Below are 17,487 nucleotides of genomic sequence, written 5' to 3'. Positions count from 1 at the left end.
TCCGTCACATGGACGGCCCAACGGACGTGACGCGTTGGCGGGGCGGGGTCGGGTCATGGGGTGCCCCGGGAGGAGCTGAAGGCGGAGCGGCGCTATGGCGGAGGTGCGCCCGGCTACGGTGAGTCGGGGCCCAGCGGGGCGGGAGGGCGCGCGGCCGGCTGCGGGACCGCTAACAACGCGTTGTTGCCGTAGGGCGAGAACGGCGTTGGCAGCAGGGCGATCCGCGTGGGTACCCGCCGGAGCCAGGTAGGCAGTGACGAGTTGGGGGTGCGGGGGGCCCGAGGTAGTCCTGGGCAACTGTGCATGGCTGCGGATGCTTTCGTTTCTCTGGTTCCCGGCAGCTTTCCTGCTCGAAAAGCAAGCGAGAGCAGCGTCTGTGCTCGCCAGGGAAGCGAGCCCCGAGTCGGGACTCAGGAGCTGCTGCTCCCCTGCTCGGGGTGTGCAGGGGAAAGCAGAGCTCCCTTCTCGGGGCGCTGCGCTCAGGAGTGGCGGCTGGGGGGGCTCAGCCGTTCTGCGTTTTTTGTTGAGAGCGCGAGGATAAACTTGTAAACGCTTCTCTCGGCAGGGCCGTTTGCTCTCAGCAGCGCTCCTTTCACGTGATTTGCGGGGTTAACGTGGCACCTTCTACGATAACGGGTATCTTTCTGTTTATTGCATTGCAAGGCTGGTGCAGTTCTTATGGAGAGGTGAGGCAGAACACCCACCCCAAACGCTCCAGCCCTCCCAGAGGCCAGGGGAAGAATGTGTCCAGAGATACAGTGGGTATCTCTTGCCATCCTGTTGCAGCAAGGGAGGAGCTGACTCGCAGGAGATAACTGTCCTTCAGGCCTCTGTTCTGCGATAAACTCGTTCATTCTGGTAGCGAGGTCTAAGAAAGATTCAGCACTTCAAAGAGAGAGAGAAAGCATTACACGTGGATCTCAGAGTACAGATCATAGGCTCACACCTATGCTACTACTTTTTCTAACCTGAGGTTGCAATGGCATTTAGGGAAGCCACAAGCTATGCTCATTTTATATGTAGGGAAACCAGAGTTCTGAGAACAAAGTTAATTGCTCCAGGCTATGTAGTTCATTACCAGGGAAGAAGCAATACTGTAGTTAGAGGAGCTCACTTGATTCTTCTGCTGTTTTTTATTTTGTTTGCCTCTGCTACCATTATGCTGTTATTTCTTTACTGCTTTAAGATCTGGTGCTTACTGTTTGTGCAGACCTCAGCTGGTACTTTTTGCTTTTTTTCTGTAGAATTTCTGAATAGCATTTTTTCTTCCCATCAGGGCTGAATAATTCATGTTTGCTAGTATCTGTAGGACTTTTATAGGCAAAGCAAAATCCTAAAGGCTCCAAACCCCCCCCCCAAAAAAAAAAAAACAACAACAAACAACAAACAAACATACAGCATTGACAAAATTCATGCTTTTAGAAAAAGCAGGAGTTGCTTTCTGTGATATGACCTTTTCTTTCTTCATTGAGTGACAGGAGGAGGGGCTTTGCTTGCCTTTCTCTTTGCTTACTAGTAAACACGTATCTTTTAGCAGTAGCATTCTGCAGAGGTGAAACAAAGTGCCTTAAGGTTAGACAGGGAAATGTTGTGTATGTATAAGGTTGTCTCTGAGAAATGGAACTTTTTCCTGGGGACAGCTGGTGACCTTAGGGCACCTGGAAGTGGTGTGTATGAATCCTGACAAGCTTTTGCTTCAGCTGTTCTTCCTAACTTAATACATTGTTTTTGTTTTGACTTGTTATTGCTTGGATCATAACAGCACTGGATATGGGGAGAGGTTATTCTGCTGCTTAGATTAAAAAAAAATTCTTCTGTGAAATGCTCTGGTCACACTACAGACTCAGAGGGTTTGTATATGTGAGCTATTGTATTTGGAGCTGCTTCTCTCTAATGCTTACAATTTAGAGAATGTAGCAGTCGTGCATACACAGCTATCAAAGAATGACAAAGTCTTCTCTAGCTACTGTGTAGCTCGTGCTTTTTGCCTAGTGCTTTGTTTTTGGCTTCTTGCAGCTGGCCCGGATTCAGACTGACAGCGTGGTTGAGATGCTCCGTGAGTTTTACCCTGACCTCTGCTTTGAGATTGGTAAGTGGTGTTTTGTTTTTTCCCTCCAGTTGCTGCTCTGATGTAGATGGCGGTAGGAGCCAGGCAGTTATCTTTGTGTGCAAGATGTGTGAATAACATATTGTCAAGAGGAGGAGAATTTTCACTATGTTATCTAAGAGAGCAATCTGAGTTCCACTAGGTTGCATGGCTGAGCAACTGCCGCTGGTATTTTCTAATGGAGAAGGATTGATTACACAAGCTCCTGTCGACTGGGGCCTGTATCTGTCATGCAGATGATGTTATATTGCTCCATTTGTGAACCTGGGCAATGTTTTTAGAGTTGGCTGTTCCCAAAACCTCTCCTCTTTCTCCTTTTGTGTTTTTGAGACATATGAAAGAAGTCCCAATTTCACTTAAAACATATTCTGAGAAGTGAGCTGTTCTTGAATCTGTCTGGAGGCAGTGTTTGCACAGTGTGGTAGCTTGTGCCGCTTGTTATGCGTGAAGTAGATCCACCAGTCAGTGTACTCTGACAATGCCTACTGTTTTGTGTTTTCTGAGCAGTTGCCATGTCTACAACTGGAGACAAGATCTTAGATACAGCGCTTTCTAAGGTAAAGGATTTATTTCAGGTGGGAATTACTTAAGAAATACAGTACTCAAAAAAGTAATTGTATTTGATGGCATACTTGCAGATATTCTTCTGTGATTCATGTTTCTTCATTTACACGCAGATTGGGGAGAAGAGCCTCTTCACCAAAGAGCTGGAAAATGCACTTGAAAGGAATGAGTAAGACCTCAGTTCTATTACTTGTCTGGCTTTTTTTTTTTTTTACTATTTATCTTTGATATGCTGTAAGTGTGATTTGCCTTCCTTTTCTTCTTTTTGAGTAAGGAAGAAATCCTCTGATACAACATGCTTTTTTTTTCTTTTAACTCCCTATCCTGGACTTAGGCCACGTTTTGGAGTAGTGCTGTTCTGACTCTTAGTCTGCCCTGTTTTCTTTTTGTTTTCTCCTCTGATTTGTATGTGACTTGTGCATCAGAGTGTGTGTAATCTAATTCAGGCTTGCGAATGTGTTCTTTATTTCACTATATGTTACTGTATTTTGGTATTCCATGCTAGCATACTGCATAACATTTACTGCTTGTTAGTGTGTTACATGCGAAATATTCCAGTGAACTGTATATGAGCAAGTTGTGCTGCTTTCTGGAATAACTTCTTCCTACAGAAAAGTCAGATACATTGTTTTTTTGTTTTTTTTTTGACATCCTGAGTAGGGCTGTCGTCGTGCTTATGGCTTAAATTTAAAAGCAAAGTTATTTTCTGCATCTCTAGTGCACACATTTGATAATGCGTTTTCCAGTAAAGTCAGGGGAAAAAATACTGGAGGCTCAGTCATTCACAAGTCACTGCCCTTGTAGTGAAGTAGATGGCATTTGCTTTGCTAGCTATTATTTTCACACTGAACCACAATACCAGTCAACGTGCGTGCTGGTTCAGTGAGTCTCTGTGTCAGTATTTTTAGTACACTTACACTAATTTGGTCTGATGGTTGTAATGTATCTTGCACTGCAACTGGGAGGAAGGCATTATCTCCATTTTTCAGATCAGAAAAAGCAGAGAAAAGTGAAATGGTTCTTCAGAACTGCTGTGTAAGTCTAGTAATAATTCTGCTATAGAGTTTGGAACATTCTTTTTCTTTTCTAAACTAATCCCAAGTGTGAATCTACACTTTCCTGTTGTTACCTGTAGGTCTCTGGCACTATGTGACCCAACCAGCTGTTCAGTGTTGTGACTGCTGTTCTCTAATTCATAGAGTTGACCTGGTAGTTCACTCCTTGAAGGACCTGCCAACTTCTCTTCCTCCTGGCTTTACCATTGGTGCTATTTGCAAGTAAGTATATGCTCAAAGCCTGACTGTCTGAGGGACTTAATGTTTTGCAGTGTGGATAATGGTAGAAAATGACAGCTTAGATCTTCTTTGCTGTTTGACCTTTGATTATTCTCTGATACAGTGGGTGAACTAGTGTTCTGTAGCCAGCAGGTTTGTTGGAAATCCTTGCTGTTAAAAAGGAGAAGCCTTTTGGAGCTAGGAATGGTTCCTTTGGGGACTGATACCAGAACTGTTGATCTTAATAGCCTTCTGTTAAATGATGTATGCCATTCTGCTCTTGCCGCCTTCTGCAGAAGAGAGAACCCACTTGATGCTGTTGTCTTTCACCCCAAAAACTGTGGGAAAACGCTCAGTGTTCTTCCTGAAAAGAGGTGAGTAGGAAGGAAAGGAAGACAGTAAAGTGTAAAAAATAGAAAGGAGGAGTTTGTATTTCCCAGTGACAAATTGGTGAGCTTCTTCCTTTATGCTGTAGCGCTTTTTGCACTGCCTTCAGTTAGCTTTCAGTGTAGGTTACAGTGAACCTACTTGCTGAAAAGAGCTATGTTAATGAGAGTTGTAAACTGAGTTTGGATGTCATTAGCCACCTTTGAGATACAGTGTTTTCTCAAGTGAGTCTCTTCCTTGCTTCCGTCTCCAGAGTGAATAGCAGGTCCTTCATGTAGTACTCATTACAGGAGGATGCATACGGTGCAGGCAGTGTGTCCAGAGCAGCATTCTAGTTTGCATGTCCATTCTTTTGTTTGCACCTAGCTAATTCAGGTTTCTTTGTTGCTTTTTTTTGGCATGCTTTTTCTGTGGTTCTACTAGGAGCATTACAAGCTAGCTGTGATGCGAATGTGAAGTTGCACTTCTTCTAATTAGCATGGAAATCATCTGTGTTAGGTTCCAGGTTGTAAAGAAGAGTGAACAGGTAGCTGTAGAAAACAAATGGTTACTGCCCAGGTGGGCAGCTTTCTATGCTGTCCAGTTACGACTTGTTCATGAAGGTTCTCCTCCCACGGCATTTCTGTAATTGGAGAATTTCCTGTGTTTTGTGGTGCCTGACTATTTATGTCTCAATTTGGAGCAACTCAGTCTGTTTTTTGTGACAACATTTGTTTGTCATGTTGCCATCAAGGAAGCCTTGATGGGAAGGTGTGCTCTTTAAATCAAGTTTGACAGCTGATAGCAGCTGTATTCCAGAAGCACTCCCTCTAATTTGCTCTCTGGCAGTGGTTTGCCAGCATCTAGTTTCAATGAGGTATTATGTTAAACCTTACCAAGTGCTTTCACTTCTTCCAAGGAGGCATAAATCACTGGTAGGTTCTTGGAACTTTTCTTCTATCCTAGTGGGAATGGGGGAGTGAAGATCTTCCTTGAAACTTCTGACATATGTTCAGGTGGAGTTGAGTACTGTTGTATTCTGGATTTAATTGATGTAATTTTCCCAACAGTGTTATCGGAACTAGTTCACTTCGGCGAGCGGCCCAGCTCAAAAAGAAGTTCCCTCAGCTAGAATTCAGGGATATTGTATCCTTTCATGGCAAAATGTGGGATTTGGGCAAAGTTGGGGAAAGGATTATCTAAGTTGACACACAGTCTAGAATCAAGGCTGATCTACACTACATGCCCTGCAGAAACAACTTCCTCAAAGGCTGCCTCCTGTAACCTATTCTGTAGTGCGTTTTGTCCCGTCATTTTCTCACGATTCTATAAAGAAAGGGCCCAGCTTTAATTTAGCTGAGATTCAAAATGCTGATGCATCTCACATTTAAGAATGTTCTAAAGGCTGCTTAGTAGACGTCTATCTTATGTTTGTCACAGTGACAGCCAAATGCTGATTGGTCTATGATACCTTTAATGTGTTTTGGGCTGCTAGTTTAGATGTGTGCCACTAAAGTGGTGGTAAAACACATTGTTACCTTGTCCAAGTAACCCAGTTCTTTGATCTGCAAAAATATTTGATGTCAGATACAAATGATGCAACTTAAATGGCATGTATCTTTTGAGAGTGCATGCTTGCATTAATATTTCATAATAATCAGCAGAATTCTACTCAAAGAAACAATTGTCCATATTTAGCACTTCTTTCAGAATGATACCCTGACTGATTCTTATTTGGAGGCTTTAAGTACAGTCAAGTCAATGTTAAGTGATTGTATGATTGCATACTGTTTCTCTACTTGCTTAACCACTTGTACAGAGAGGAAATTTAAACACCCGCTTGAAGAAGCTGGATGAGAAGGAAGACTTCAGTGCTATAATCCTAGCTGCTGCTGGACTGAAGAGAATGGGCTGGGAGAATCGCATAGGTCAGGTGAGTGTCAAAGTAGAAAATCCCATTCTCTTCTAACCCATCGCCTGCTTGCTTTTCAGACCTTGTGATTGTCCAATCAAAGATGCACGTGCAGTCTGCTGAATCCATTGCCACATTAGCTTGAGATTTTATTTGCTTCAGGGAGGGTTTGATTTTTGCTTGTTTCTCATTGTATACAGTCTTATACTTTCCATGTTGCAGGAACAGTTTGTAATATGATAACCTCCTTAGCATTTCATGTGTGCAGCAAAACAGCAGTGCATGTCTAAGATTTTTTTCTGATTAACTAATGAATAAAATAGTACTGTCCAGGTGAGGAATAGTACCTTATCCTACTTCCAGGATGGAAACGCTGAGGCATGGTAAGGGGGAGGTGATATTTCAGTTGGGCACGAATGTGGTGTTAGAGAGATGCATGGAATTCAGTTCTTGCTTTGTATATTCTAAAAAGTGCAACATGACTTAACTTTGTTTTTACTTTCTTCCAGCTCCTGAGCCCTGAAGATTGTCTGTATGCTGTGGGACAGGTACGTTACAATTTTTCTACCTTAAGCCTGACTGCATATGGAAAACCAGCAGCAGTATGATATGTCACAGTTAACCACCTGACAACCAAATACTTCTGATGTATTTATTGCCAAAGAAGAATTACAGAGATCTCCATTGCAGCCTGTTAGTCTCCTTATGTTCAGTGTGTGTGAAGAACAGTAAGTCAGCTCTATGAGCCTGTGTAGTGGGGTTTGATTTCTATCAGCTACAGAAATAGTAAATGGTACAGGTATAATGTGTGGTGCAGCTACCCTGGGACAACTCTGCAAGTAAGAGGCAGGGCCAGTGTTGTACTGTGCTGGGCCAACTGTACGAAACTGCTGCAGTATCGGTGCTGTGACAGTCCCTTACGCACAGTGTCCTGACTCTGGCTGTGTGGAGCTGAAATGTCTGCCTTGGGGCATGTTGTTAGCATTCTTGTTTCTAGGCAAATTTTCCAAGCCCATGCTGGTCATGTGGCTGAATTTATAGTGTTGCATAATTGGTATCAAATTTGCTAAACTTGAGCTGGCTATGCACTTCTTAGTGCAATCACTGTTGTAACGTCATGCAGTTATTTCCCAGTCTGGATGAATTCCTGGTTGATGAGCAGCTATTGCTGTGTTACTTACAGGCTGGAAACAGTGGGCAGTGATGGCTTTAAAGTTATCCCATGACAGTACTGAAGGTAGTCACCCAGATGAAAAATGAGCCAGAAATAATGGTTTGTTTAATCACGTATTTGTTGTGTACTAGGCTTACTTTTTTTTTTCCTTCTGGTCTTGTTTTCTATTTGGGAAAGAATTGGTTTGTGATTGTTGTTATCTTCAGATGAGGTTGCGGAACTTATGTTTATCCAACTTTCTTATGCTGTTATGATAGCAGAGCAAGTGTCTGTATATACGTAGTCAGAAGAGGGATATGGTCTGAAGTTGAGCTAAGGAAAAGATGTCAGGTGACTGTGATCTTCAGTACTTGTCTAAGTAAGGTCTGAGCTTCCCTTTTCAGCAGTTGCTTCAAGATGTCTTGCAACCAGTTGATTGTTTCTCGAATAATTTCTGTAAAATCTCTGTACTTAAATACTGCTCCCTGAGTGAAATACATCCAAACAGCTGAGTTGCTTCATGACCAATGCTGGGTGCATGCAGAGATGCTTAAGTTGAGGAGTTCTGTTTTTATTTTTGTCTTATAGGGGGCTTTAGCGGTGGAGGTTCGTGCCAAAGACCAAGAAACACTGAATATGGTATCTGCCCTGCAGGATGGGGAAACTGTATTATGCTGCATTGCTGAGAGAGCTTTCATGAAACGTTTGGTACGTGTGTCATCCTTGCCCTACTGCTTGCAGCAACAAATACTGCTCTGCTACAGTTAAACTGATGGCATAGCGTGGGAAGGCTGTTACACTTGTATCTTAAAACTGCCAAGTAGGGAGGACTTGTGAAATGGCAAGTGCCTGAACAGCAAAGGTGGGGCTGTGTGCAGTATATACTTTTCAGAGGCCTCTGCTTTGAATGTGCTGGGAAGGAAACTCAATAGCAGCATCTTTCTGTTTTCAGGAGGGTGGCTGTAGTGTCCCTGTTGCAGTTAACACCATGCTGAAAGATGGCCAGGTGAGGAATATTTTGTATGTATCTGGGATTATTTGTGGAAAACTGTTCCAGTGTGCACACGTTCTCGGAGGTTCAGTTCAGCAGATGTCTTAGCAGCTGAGTAGGGCAGATAGGGTTATTGTCCAAAGCAGGAATATGAGAATGGGTCTGGTTACAGAAGCTGAGTCTTAGAAAACACCCTTATTGTGATAGTTAGATCCATCCCCCCCCCCCCCCTTTTTTTTTCTAAAGTGTTGCCCTGAGATCTCCAAGTCTTCCTTTTGACTCCAGAAAATCAGTGCACTTATACAACAGGCTATGAATTAAGTAGGTAGAAAGCGAGACAGTATTCTGTTTTATTCTGTTTCTTTCTTGGGAAGATGCATCTTCTCTAACAGGGATTATTTACATTACTGTTGTATCAGACTGCCATTCTATCTGATTGGACTGGACTGCAAAAGTGTTCCCCTCAAGGTTGGTTTTGTGGTATTAACCCCTTCTGTCTTTCAAAGTTGTACTTGACAGGTGCAGTCTACAGTTTGGATGGATCCGATAGCCTGAAGGAAACAATGCAGACCAGCGTTAATTATCCACACCGGGTATGCAAAACATGTTGGACTCAAAATTCAAACCTGTAGCTGAATGAGAAAACTAGACCTTTTGATCTGGGTTTTTTTCTCCCTTGTTGTTCTGCTAATTGTTCTGGGAAACTCCACAGCATACAGTTCTAAAGGCTATTCAGACCACGGATTCTAGCTGAATATTTTTCACTGAGCCAGCAGCGTGTCCTTGTCACCAAGGACAGCCACTGGTATCTTGGTGTGTGTTACAAAGAGCATGGCCAGCAGGGCAAGGGAGGTTCTCATACCCTCTGCACTGCAGAGGCCACATTTGGAGCAGTCTAGTTCTGGGCTTGTCAACCCAGAAAAAGACAGTAAACTGCTGGAGCAAGTCTAATGGAGGGCTGCAAAGATGATACAGGCCTAGAGCATTTTCATTGTGAGGAAAGACTTGGAGACCTGGGGCTGTTCAGCCTGGAGAAGAAAGGCTGGGAGGGATCTTAGCAATGCTTATTAATACCTAAAGGGTGGAAGTCAAGCAGTTGAGGCCAGGCTTTTTTTTTTGGTGGTGCACAGCAGTAGGAGAAGGGAGTGGGCCCAAACTAGAACACCAAAAGTTTCATACAGACATGAGGAAAAATTTCCTTACTTGGAGGGTGACAAACAGGTTGCCAAGAGAGGTGGGGGAGTCTCCTTTGCTGGAGATACTTGAAACATGCCTAGATGGTTTCCTGTTCCATCTGCTCTAGGGAACCTGCTTTCAGGGGAGTTAGACTGGTTGATCTCCAGAGGTCCCTTAGCCTCTATGATTCTGTGTCAATTCTGTGATATCTGGTTTCACACACAGATTATTTTATTGCCCACTCCATCCTGGCCTTACATTGATGTATTTATACTTGCAGAATGAAGATGGACCAAATGATGATGTGCAGCATGTTGGCATCACAGCCAAGAACGTCCCTGGTCAGGCGCAGGAGGCTGCAGAGAACCTTGGTATTGAACTAGCTAGTTTACTTCTGAGCAAGGGAGCTAAGCACATCCTTAGTGTGGCAAGGCAGCTGAACGATGCCTGCTAAGCCGCTACTGAGATCAGCAAGATTGCTACAACTCTTACTCTGGTCTTCACAGCTACTCTATCAGCTGTTGGAGGAAGGGTTTTTGTTTTTAACATTTGCACCAGCCTTGTCTGACATTTGGGCATAAAATACTTGAAAATACTTAACTAACTTGGAGTTATTCTTATCAAGGTTTACCAAAATTGCAAAATCTGAAACTTGTTTAAAAGTTGTTGCTAGGAAAGATGTAGTAGTAATTGTTCTCCTATTGTATTTAGTAACAAAGCACTGAATACAGATTTTAGTCAGACCAAACAGTGGTACATACTGAAGTACTGCACTGTGCTTACAGCACAGAAGTGATTTCTGTAGTCACTAAGCTTGTGAAATTGTGGATTATTTGGGCCTGTTATTTTCAGAAATGCTGAAGGAGACTAACATTAGGTTCCCACTGCATTCATGGGGAATTTACCACAATGCTGTTTCACCATAAGCTTTGGCTATGGAGTTACTTTAAGTTACTAAATACAACTCTGCCACTTGTTCATAGTGAACTACTAGGTAGGTGGTTAGCCAACTCATCCCACGTAGATGTAGTACAAGGACAGGCACTGATATACAATAACCGGTAACCTTTGAGCTGAAAAGTAAGAAATTTGCCTTTCCCTGTAGGCTGTGAGCTATTTCCCTGTAGTTCATGGTTGAACTGTCATGTTGCACTATCATGCTGCAGTGCCTTACAGAAACATCAAAATAACCTATTATGGGGTTCCAGTTTTGGAGATGAAGCATTGTTTATTTTCTGTGCAATATCCGCTGAACTTAACAGCAGATAAACAGTCATGTTATAAGCACCCAAGAGTGAGTCTTTATGGAGAACGTCACCTATTTACAGTTTCTGTGACTGAACTCGAGCAGGCATGCCGGCTGCTGGTGCTTCCTGCCTGCTCCTAGCGTCGTTGGCCTCCGGGCGTGGGGCGGCACTGCCCTGGGCCCTGCGCCAGGACACAGACGCAGCTCCTGCTTCTTCCCTCCCGCGGATCGCAGCTCTCCCAGTGAGCAATGGAGTGGCCCTGAAAAGGGCCTTTGTGTGGTGGGGGGGGTGGGGGAGGGGGTAGGGGAGTGCCAGGCCTAGTACTCCTGCGACTGCTGCCCGCTGCCCTTCTTCCCGGCCTTGGCTGGGCTCGCGGCGCCGCCACCAGTCTTCTTGGGCAGTAGCACGGCCTGAATGTTGGGCAGTACCCCGCCCTGCGCGATGGTGACACCGCCCAGCAGCTTGTTGAGCTCCTCGTCGTTGCGCACCGCCAGCTGTAGGTGGCGGGGGATGATGCGCGTCTTCTTGTTGTCGCGGGCCGCGTTGCCTGCCAGCTCCAGGATTTCGGCCGTCAGGTACTCCAGCACGGCCGCCAGATAAACGGGTGCGCCAGCACCCACCCGCTCCGCATAATGTCCGCGCCGCAGCAGCCGGTGAACACGCCCGACGGGGAACTGCAGCCCGGCCCGGGAGGAACGAGACTTGGCCTTCGCCCGGGCCTTACCGCCACTCTTGCCGCGGCCGGACATGGCTCCTCGCAGCGGAACAAGCACCAGACTGAGATCCCAGGAGCTCTGCGGCGCGACGAAGAGAAGATGCCTCCACCCCGTCTCTTTATAACCTCCCGCAAAGTACGGCTCCGCTCATTGGATAGCACCGTGGCGCCTCGCTATTGGGTCTCTGCCGCGCGAACGTCTTTGCTGACTGGCCGCCTTTGCGCCCACCTCCCACTCCTTCGCGCTTACCGCCAATCTATTGGCGAAGGCGACGGCCCAATCAGAAGACAAGGCGCCAAATTCGTACCGCGCGGTAGCCGTTGGCGCTTGCAGTCGGGTACGCTAAGATGGGGGCGGGGCAGTGCCGGCCGGGCCCTGGGGTCCCACTCGCCGGCGCAGCTCGGCGGTGTGCTGGCAGGGAGCGTGGCTGGGCTCAGCAGCGGCGCCTCGGATGGCTGTCTGGAGTTACGCCGTCAGGTGGTGATTCTATGGTGAACTACGGCGCCAGATAACGCTATATGAATAAGAATTCGGAAGAAGAAAAAATAACTGTAACCTGCAGATCTGAGTGTTTTTTATCGATACTTTGTGTTATGAAAGGATGCTGTGATCTGTACTCTGCTAGCCAGTCCCAGCAGTGTCCTGATCTGTGAGGGAACGCAAATGCTAAAGATGCTCAGGAAAAAAAGCTCAGGGAATCTGCTCCAGATATTGGCACTGAGCAGGGCAGGAGGGCGCAGCACTGTACCATGCAACCTTGTTTCGCTGCATGTCAATATTCTCAAGACAGAGAACTGAAGATGAAAGGGTATCTTGAGTTATTTTATTCTCAGAATGCTCTGAATTTTGGGTATGATTTATAATGTTAATCTACATCCATGGAAAAACCTGAATTAGCCAAGAGGGCATTCCAGGTAACTTGTTCTGCTGTACAGTCTCACAGGAATTGTAGTTGTTATTTCTTCTCTCAAGGAACAGCAACAAGTTTCTTAAATTTAGACATTTCATTTCTCCTGCTTTCCCTAAGCACTCTGTGCAAAGATTCGTGTTGCTTATTTTCCCTCTTTAAGATATTCCCAGTAGCAAGGATGTCCAAGTAGCATCGACTGTCTTCTGTCAGCAGAATTAGACAGAAGAGCTCTGCCCACAAAAACAGAATTGATTCTAGGCTGGCCTGGAGTAGTTGCTTGCATTTTGAAAGGTGGCTTGGAGTTCTCAGAGAACCATAATAAGATTAATTGAATTTTTTGGTCAGCAATTGAATAAAGTTCACTGGAAGATGCAGCTCCTGGCAGTTCAGTCAGACATCATAAAATAAGCGCACTAGCTGGTATCGGATTGAAAATGCAATCATGCTGCCCAGGACCTAGGTTTAAAAACAGAGACAAAAAAAAAAAACAACAAAAAAAAAACCAACCAACCTGAAGCTGAAACCTTACAACATCAGGCAGTTCACTGGCTAGCAGGTTCTTCCTTTCCATGTGGATTTGATGCGCTTTAAAACATAGCCTGTTCACTATATAGCACTTAATGTAAAAATTTTAGGTGTAGAAGAAATGAAAAGCATAAATTTAGCCAAAGTTCTTGGCTTGTTCAATGAAAATTCTAGCTATCTGTGAGGGATTTTTGTGCCTGTCTATGCAAGTTTATCTTGTGAGAACAAGCACGTAAGATGAAAAGATGGCAAGAGCACTTCTTAAGACGCCTAAATTATAATGTAAACTCTATGGCCTGTAATGGAAAATAACTTGTGTCAAGCTACAATTTGGTATCCTTTCATAGCAAAGACTTCTCTGCCATGACCTGACTCAAGATCAAGCTGTATGCAGTTCCCATCCCCTCCTGCCCCAGACTTAATTGGCCTAAGCCCTGTTCTCTTTGTTGGAAGTCTTCTGTTGGAATGGGAATTTAAGTGTTTCTTCTCTTTCCTAGGGAGAAACTCTTACCTCTGAGCTGACATTAAAAAAGGAACTGTAGGCAATTGAGCAATGTCTTTTCCAAAACAGGATGTCTACTGTACCAGGTAAGAGTTCACGTGTTGAATAGAAGTAGCAACAGTATCTGCAAGGCATATTCTCCTTGCATTCTAACTTGCTTCAAAATGTTCCCACACCACGCTCAGACCCCAGCTACCATTGAGTTACATGCCACATTTACGTAAGGGCACCAGCTGGAGATAACGCTGGTACTAGTGTTATTTGGTATGATTGAAAAACAGAACTGTGATAAAAGACTGTATTGGGTTAGAGTGACAAGGCAAGAACACAGTGCTGTTTTTCCTACTGTTCTTCTAGCATACAGCAACTCATGCTCTGAGGAGCTTCTCAAGCTAACCTAGGAACTTAAATAATTTAATAGCTCTTAGTGAACAAAGCTGGGGACTGAGAGGAAGGACAACTTCTTCCTGGAGCTGTGTAAACCTCAGATTCTCAAGTTGCACAACTTTAATTGCATCTTGCGTAGAGAGTGTGACGCTTCCCATCCCCCTTTCCCCTTGATATTCTTGAGACAAATCTGGATCTGCTTCTATCACAGAATACATTTCTCTGCTAGCAGCAACATTTGTCTGACCTGAATGAGTAGCAACAGGAGAGTGAGATTTCGTTCGTGGATGGGTCCAATCAGCTTTATAACAAAGTTAATAAGCGTCATATTGTTGCACTCGGAGTATTCACCATCTTCATCCATTCCACTCCTCACATCTACTATGTGCAAGATCTTTACTACCTGGGGAAAAAAATATTGCATGCTATTTCACCAGGTATGTTTGGATTGCTTCTTGCTAGATCCATTTTGCTGTACCATCCCAGTAGTTTGGCTTGTGCTCTCACTGAAGAGACAGGATAGGCTTATGATGGTCTTGGGACAACTGCTGTGTGGTTATTTTAAAAGAGCAATTATTAATGTAGTTAATGTAGTGACTGTAAGAGACAGTGACAGAGCTAAACAGAATGTGTTCTTGATTTGAGCCAGGAAATAACCACTGAACCCAGAAGTTCTGCCTTCCCTCCCATGCTGCTGCTCATGCGTTTGGTTCCTGCCTCAAAACATGCCTGGTTTTTGAATGCTATTACCTTCAGAATGTATGTTCCCAGGGTTGAGAGGCTCTTAGTTTTGAATTTGGAGTAGCTCATCTCCAACTTCCCTGTTGTAGGATTGAGCCTAAAAGAAACGTTAAAGTCTTAGTCTGGACAGAGCAAGGAGACAGTGATCCCTACATAAGTAGATTTATATCTCAAGCCAAGTTGCTGAGAAACAAATATACTGGTGAAAAAAAGCAATAATATTCTGATATGTATAGCAGCAACTGCTCATACCTTGGTCCCTCAGATTGGGCAGAGTCAATAAAAGATTCCTCCCCGCTTCCACCTAACACATGCATAAAGCTGCAAGGTTAGAAGAACTGAATATACGTAGATGTGTTTACAATCAGTGATGATACATAGTGCTGCAGAACGCTTGCTACTGTAAGATCTTAGCAAATCCTAATGCAACAGCAGTAAGAACGACCTGTATCCATTTATCTCAGTATTGTAGCTGAGAATAATCATACTCTTAACAGTGTTAAAGAGAGAGTAGTCTTTCCTAGTAAATTTATTTGAGAAACCTGTGCTGACTGACTCAACCATAAGTGGTATGGCTGTTCAACTTTTAACTACCCAACCTACTTCGATAGGTATTAAAAAGAGCACCAACCAATGTATGTTATTGTTTCTCAGCTGGCAGTGGAGACAAAGGGCATAAACTGGTACCATTATAGGTCACTCAGGTACATTACCTTGGCAGTCGGTGGCGGGGACAAGGAATAATGTGGAAGAGTTGAGGCAATGAGTAGAGGAAGTTAAGCACTTGTGGAATAAAAAAAAGGAGCATTGTTTTGCTGAAGTGGCCCACGATCCCCACCACAGCAAAGGTCATGCCAGCAAAGTAACAGAAGGTGTCCCCAACAAACACTTGGGATGGGTACCTGCAGTCCACAAGGCAAAAGAGAAAAGGTCTGTCATAATCAGTGTTGCCAATATAATGACTTTATAACCACCTGAAGGCATTTCCTAATTGCAAGGTTGGTGCATAAAAGATACCAGTGGATTGCTGCTTTGCATTCTTAGTTCTAGCAAGAAGCCTGTCTATACTGCAATACATCACTTACATGTTGATAAATGTTTTTGTTTGCAAAGGGAAGAAGAATATGCCTCCAAAGAAATGCTGAATGCCCATCCTCTTACCAGTTGTGGTAAAACAGCCCCAGCGTTGTAAAAAAAAATGGAATCATAAAGTAGAGAGAGAAAATGTGATCATCCTGATAATCCCCTACAGAGGGAAAAAAAAAAAAAAAATGAGGTTCTGATAAGATAGGACTAGGTATTTTTAACTACACCCACTACTGAAATCTAGGTTTCTATTTTCTCTTTGCTTTTTGCACTCCCAAGCATTACCTTACCGTTTAACTCTACAAGGTTGAATGCGATAATGGAAGCAGCAATCACCAGAGACTGCCCTGCTTCAATCCCATTGATTCCAGCGAGAATGTTGATGGCATTAGTACAAAACACTGCTAGCATGCCCATGTACACATAGTAGAGGATACCTGTAGGTCAGAATGAGGCAAGTACTTTAGCATTCATATTTGAAAAAAGCTGTGGTCCAATCCTAGTTTCCTGTTTTGTAGGACAATTCAGTATATAGTGTCTCAGTACATTTTGAAATCAGTAGCTTACTAACAAGCAGTTCCTTCTCCTGAAAACGTTATCACGTGTACACACATACAGCACTGTGACTGCAGCAAATGTGCAACACAGCAGCAAACTGCTGCATTTTGTTTCTGTGATTTGGTGATGCTGGTATTGGTATCTGAGGGCCAAGCACCTCTGGCACTCTCTCATACTGCCACAAACCTGGAAAAGGGTACGGTACTTATCTATGCATAGTTAAACATATGTTTATGGACGTCTGGATGGCTATTCTTGCTAGCATGATATTTAGTTGGTGATGTTCCCTCTCACTGGATACTTAGCAAATCCTCCACAGGTTCCCTCTGCAGCATAGGGATTGAGGCCAGCTACGTGTAAAAGTTTGAGATGTGCCCCTTAATTCATCACTAATGACTGTCAGTGATTCAGAGCTTACCCAAGTCCAAGTGCATGCCCAGTAACACCCGGAAAGGCTTAGGCACCACAATGGTTGTGTTCCCAAAGTTGGTGAAGTACACCATAAGCAGTGGGAGGGATGCCATGGTAGGGAGCAGGAGTTTGTGACGCCAGCGCAGGTTCAAAACATCGTCTGCAAAGCCCAGAAAAATCATGCAGCAGATGGCAAGGAGAGAGCCAATGAGCTCCACAAACTGCAGGACAGAGAACAGGGCTCCGGTCACTAATGGTCATTCCCTGCTAACGCCTGCTGCACTCCAGGCACAAGGCAAGCCCTACCTCGTCGTGAGGAAAGGCCGTGCACTGCTCCTCTACGAAGCACCGCAGGAAGGGCACAGGGATGAAGCAGAACAGGATGATGAGGAACACGGCCCCGCTGATCATGCCCTGTGCCTCGGGGCTGAAAAGAAGGGGAGGTCAGCGGTCAGCTGGGACGTTGTGGGCCGGGCCCGGCCCGGTGGGCACTACTACTCACATGGGCCGTCGGAAGGCCTTGTTGAGGTCCTCGCCGAAGAGGCGCGCTGCCAAGAAGTGGTCTTTGAAGGCCGGGATTAGCGTGAGCGTGGCCACGAAACCCAGCAGTGATCCCCCGAGATTGATGAGAAGGGGCGCGACGGGCCAGGCCGCCATAGCCGCGGCGGGCGCTGGCCCTGAGGGGCACGGAGCGTCCCTCCCCGCCCCTTGCTGGCCGGACGCTAGAGTAGGAGGCACCGGATACGCGCATGCCTTTTCCGCTCGGTCCGTGAGGGGAGCGCCATCTTTGGCCCTGGCAATGGCACCGAGCCGGTGCTATCTCTGTTCGGCCGTCGCACACATCACTTCCTCCTTCCTCCC

At 44.9% G+C, this 17,487-nt stretch overlaps 3 protein-coding genes across 9 annotated transcripts; 1 reads left to right on the top strand and 2 right to left on the bottom strand.

The window, feature by feature from the left end:
* Positions 1–77: 77 nt before the first annotated feature.
* On the top strand, positions 78–10,830 carry HMBS (hydroxymethylbilane synthase). 6 transcript variants are annotated; one of them, XM_015298075.4, is made up of 15 exons: positions 78–118; positions 193–246; positions 566–636; positions 2,017–2,089; positions 2,615–2,664; positions 2,785–2,840; positions 3,871–3,948; positions 4,242–4,319; positions 5,382–5,457; positions 6,131–6,244; positions 6,733–6,771; positions 7,965–8,084; positions 8,329–8,382; positions 8,874–8,960; positions 9,824–10,830. In XM_015298075.4, the coding sequence occupies exons 4-15, from the start codon at positions 2,050–2,052 to the stop codon at positions 9,995–9,997; spliced, it is 966 nt and encodes a 321-aa protein (XP_015153561.1). In that variant the 5' UTR covers positions 78–118; positions 193–246; positions 566–636; positions 2,017–2,049; the 3' UTR covers positions 9,998–10,830. The 6 variants fall into 6 exon arrangements, with proteins under 6 accessions (XP_015153561.1, XP_004947973.1, XP_024999058.1 ...); XM_004947916.5 differs by having other exon boundaries at positions 3,807–3,948; XM_025143290.3 differs by having other exon boundaries at positions 2,615–2,682.
* Positions 10,752–11,596, bottom strand: H2AFX (H2A histone family, member X). The gene has a single exon (XM_004947917.5). The coding sequence runs from the start codon at positions 11,537–11,539 to the stop codon at positions 11,108–11,110; it is 432 nt and encodes a 143-aa protein (XP_004947974.3). The 5' UTR covers positions 11,540–11,596; the 3' UTR covers positions 10,752–11,107.
* Positions 11,597–11,743: 147 nt separating this feature from the next.
* Positions 11,744–17,450, bottom strand: DPAGT1 (dolichyl-phosphate N-acetylglucosaminephosphotransferase 1). Of its 2 annotated transcripts, none has more exons than XM_040652265.2 (9): positions 17,129–17,450; positions 16,933–17,053; positions 16,634–16,786; positions 15,948–16,094; positions 15,733–15,817; positions 15,285–15,473; positions 14,581–14,668; positions 14,078–14,233; positions 11,744–12,020 (listed from the first exon to the last, which is right to left on the bottom strand). In XM_040652265.2, exons 1-9 carry the CDS (start codon positions 17,375–17,377, stop codon positions 12,003–12,005), a joined length of 1,206 nt encoding a protein of 401 aa, XP_040508199.1. In that variant the 5' UTR covers positions 17,378–17,450; the 3' UTR covers positions 11,744–12,002. The 2 variants fall into 2 exon arrangements, with proteins under 2 accessions (XP_040508199.1, XP_417845.2); XM_417845.8 differs by lacking the exon at positions 11,744–12,020 and adding an exon at positions 12,316–12,872 and having other exon boundaries at positions 16,634–16,847; positions 17,129–17,350.
* Between the last annotated feature and the right edge of the window lie 37 nt (positions 17,451–17,487).

Source organism: Gallus gallus, chromosome 24 (assembly GCF_016699485.2).
Source record: "Gallus gallus isolate bGalGal1 chromosome 24, bGalGal1.mat.broiler.GRCg7b, whole genome shotgun sequence".
NCBI classification, from domain to species: domain Eukaryota; kingdom Metazoa; phylum Chordata; class Aves; order Galliformes; family Phasianidae; genus Gallus; species Gallus gallus.
Note: the sequence above shows the minus strand (reverse complement) of the source record. Positions and strands in the feature narration are given on the sequence as shown.